Source organism: Euphorbia lathyris, chromosome 9 (genome assembly GCF_963576675.1).
Source record: "Euphorbia lathyris chromosome 9, ddEupLath1.1, whole genome shotgun sequence".
Taxonomy (NCBI): Eukaryota; Viridiplantae; Streptophyta; class Magnoliopsida; order Malpighiales; family Euphorbiaceae; genus Euphorbia; species Euphorbia lathyris.
Genome location: NC_088918.1, coordinates 12,682,095 through 12,684,972, shown reverse-complemented (window position 1 = coordinate 12,684,972; position 2,878 = coordinate 12,682,095). Strand labels below are relative to the sequence as shown.

Genomic DNA, 2,878 nt, shown 5'->3' with positions numbered 1-2,878 from the left:
GTCATTCAGCTAGAGACTTCAAATTTTCTAGATTATCCTTGTGCTTTTTGATGTCTTTTGCCATGCTCCCAATATCAGTCCAAGGCAATTCACCATTAGAATCACTCATTAGTTCTAAAGCTAAGTTAAAACAATCATTCAACTGCTTAAATTGATGCAGCAGAGTACCAATAACTGAACTCACCCAATGGCATGAAATTCAATCTTTCTCTAGCTCCAAGTCTGAATTAGTTCATTCAAATCAAACAATTTCAAACCACCAAACATAATGTGTTAGGAATTATAAAAATGGAAGAATCACCCTCAAGTCGATAAACAGTTTCATAGTTCATAATGGATAATGGTACCATTCTTCAACAGGGTTGTAGTTCAACGGACCATAGATGTAGACCGGCCTTATTGAAGTCCAGTTAACACCACTTGATGCTAATAAGCTCTCCGTCTCCGCTATGTGTTTTTAATTCCACAAATTAATAAGGTTGTTAAGACTCCAACCTCGACCGTTTGGTCCAAGCGGTTTTGATACCATATCATGAAACTAATTAAACTAAAAACTCAAACGGATAGTTAAAGTCCAACCATAGATCTTATATTAGTATCTGATAATTAGCCTACATGAGCCTGAATTGACGAGTAGTTATACTAATCTAAACCAGAACAAGTGGCTCAGGTGGGGTGGGGTGAGCTTGGCGAGGATTTGGATTTTGTCTGACCGGCTAAACAAAGAATCGGTACAGTGGTGAGGAGAATGGGATGAAAGCCGTGATCGGAGAATTAGTTTAACGGTGAAAATAATATATATATAAGATTAAGATTAAACTAAGCCTGAACTGCAAAAGAAAAGATAGAACAAACAAAATTTAAAAACAGAAACAATTAAAATCCATTGATCAATCCATGTTATATTAAACAAACATAGATTATTGAGGAATTAACAAAACACAGAAAACAATAGTATTTTAAAAAGAAAAACATACCTTATAAGATTATAATCCATATATCGATCTCATCCAGAAGAGCAATTGTCGTGAAGCATTTGAACTGAACGTTACATCTGATTCAAGATTTGATCTGATAGTATTTAATTCCGCACCAGGACAAGAACGAACACCCAAATACGTCATTACAAACGTCACTCTTCCAGATTTTCTGTCCTATTTAAGCTTATGTAAGCTCCCCATACATACTCACCGGAAAACACTCTCTCCGCCGCAACCACAATGTCAGAACCCCACTTTCTTATTGTCACCTTTCCGGCACAGGGACATATCAACCCAGCTCTCCAATTCGCTAAGCGTCTGATGCGTATTGGTGTTCGCGTCACTCTTTCTACCACAATCTACGCCAAACGCCGTATGACTCATTCCTCCTTCCCGGAGGGCCTCTCCTTAGCCCCCTTTTCCGACGGATACGACGACGGACTTAAACCCGGAGACGACCGCGACAACTACATGGCGGAGTTCGAGCGGCGCGGCTCACAAAGTCTGTCAGATCTCATCGAGGGAAACTCATTTACTTGTTTGATATACACGTTGCTTCTCCCTTGGGCAGCAAAGGTGGCGCGTGCTCAACACATCCCGTCCAGCCTTCTGTGGATTCAACCTGCCACAGTGCTTGACATCTATTACTACTACTTTAATGGATACGGAGATATGTTTAGGAATTGCAGTGATAATGATTCATCATATGTAGTAAAATTACCCGGCGGAATTCCTCCGTTGAGTAGCCGGGATCTTCCGTCTTTTCTAGCTCCGGGTAATCCGTACAGCTCCGTAATCTCTATATTTGAAGAACAGCTGAAGGTTATAAATGAAGAGGAAAACCCTAAAGTACTGGTGAACAGTTTCGATGCATTAGAATCAGAGGCATTGAAAGGAATTGAAAGCATCAAAATGATCGGAATCGGACCGTTAGTTCCATCCGGGAAAGATCTTTCGTGCGGCGGCGATCTATTTGAAAGCTCGAAAGATTACATAGAATGGCTGAACTCAAAAGAAGATGCATCGGTTGTGTATGTATCGTTCGGAAGCATAGCTATGTTATCGAATGAACAAATGGAAGAAATAGGTAAATGTTTATTGAAGAGTAAGTATGAATTTCTATGGGTAATAAGAAAAGACCAAAAAGAGAAACTGAGTTGCACATCGGAATTGGAATCAGAATCAGAATCGGAATCGGGATCAGAAAAGAAACGGAAGATAGTGGAGTGGTGTAGTCAATTGCAAGTGTTATCTCACCCGGCGTTGGGGTGTTTTGTGACGCATTGCGGGTGGAATTCGACGTTGGAGAGTATAGTTTTGGGGGTTCCGGTAGTGGCGTTTCCGCAATGGACGGATCAAGGAACTAATGCGAAGTTGATAGAAGATCAATGGGAGACGGGGGTACGGGTTGTGCCTAATGAACGAGGAATTGTTGAATGTGAAGAGATAATGAGGTGTTTGGATTTGATTATGGGAGAATGTGGAAATAATTTTAGAAACAATGCTATCAAATGGAAGGATTTAGCGGGAGATGCACTTATGGATAATGGCTCTTCGGAGATTAACCTCAGGACTTTTGTTAATGGAATTGTATCACTGAATTAATGTTTGAAAGAGCTTATTGGATTTTAACTTCTAATTTTGAAAATGCTAGTTTATGAGCTTTTTAAATTAAATGACATTTTGTCACTAATTATTACCACATTTATCAAAATCACTACAAAAAAACAGAGGTTTTTACCGACGGATTTTATTTGCTGTAGCCGCCGTTTTATCTGTCGATACAGTTTTTATAAGCTGTCACAAAACCGCTGATACAACAGGCTTTGCTACTCTAGCGACGGTTTTATAAGGTGACAGGTAAGTTTCTATAGGAACAGCTAATTCTGTGACGGTTT

At 39.6% G+C, this 2,878-nt stretch overlaps 1 protein-coding gene across 1 annotated transcript; it reads left to right on the top strand.

The window, feature by feature from the left end:
- Window positions 1-1,177: 1,177 nt before the first annotated feature.
- On the top strand, window positions 1,178-2,628 carry LOC136205749 (phloretin 4'-O-glucosyltransferase). Its single transcript, XM_065996497.1, has one exon. The coding sequence runs from the start codon at window positions 1,221-1,223 to the stop codon at window positions 2,583-2,585; it is 1,365 nt and encodes a 454-aa protein (XP_065852569.1). The 5' UTR covers window positions 1,178-1,220; the 3' UTR covers window positions 2,586-2,628.
- Window positions 2,629-2,878: the final 250 nt, after the last annotated feature.

Excerpts from the sequence above, each read along its gene's own strand:
- LOC136205749 (XM_065996497.1), top strand. The coding sequence starts at position 1,221 with ATGTCAGAACCCCACTTTCTTATTGTCACCTTTCCGGCACAGGGACAT.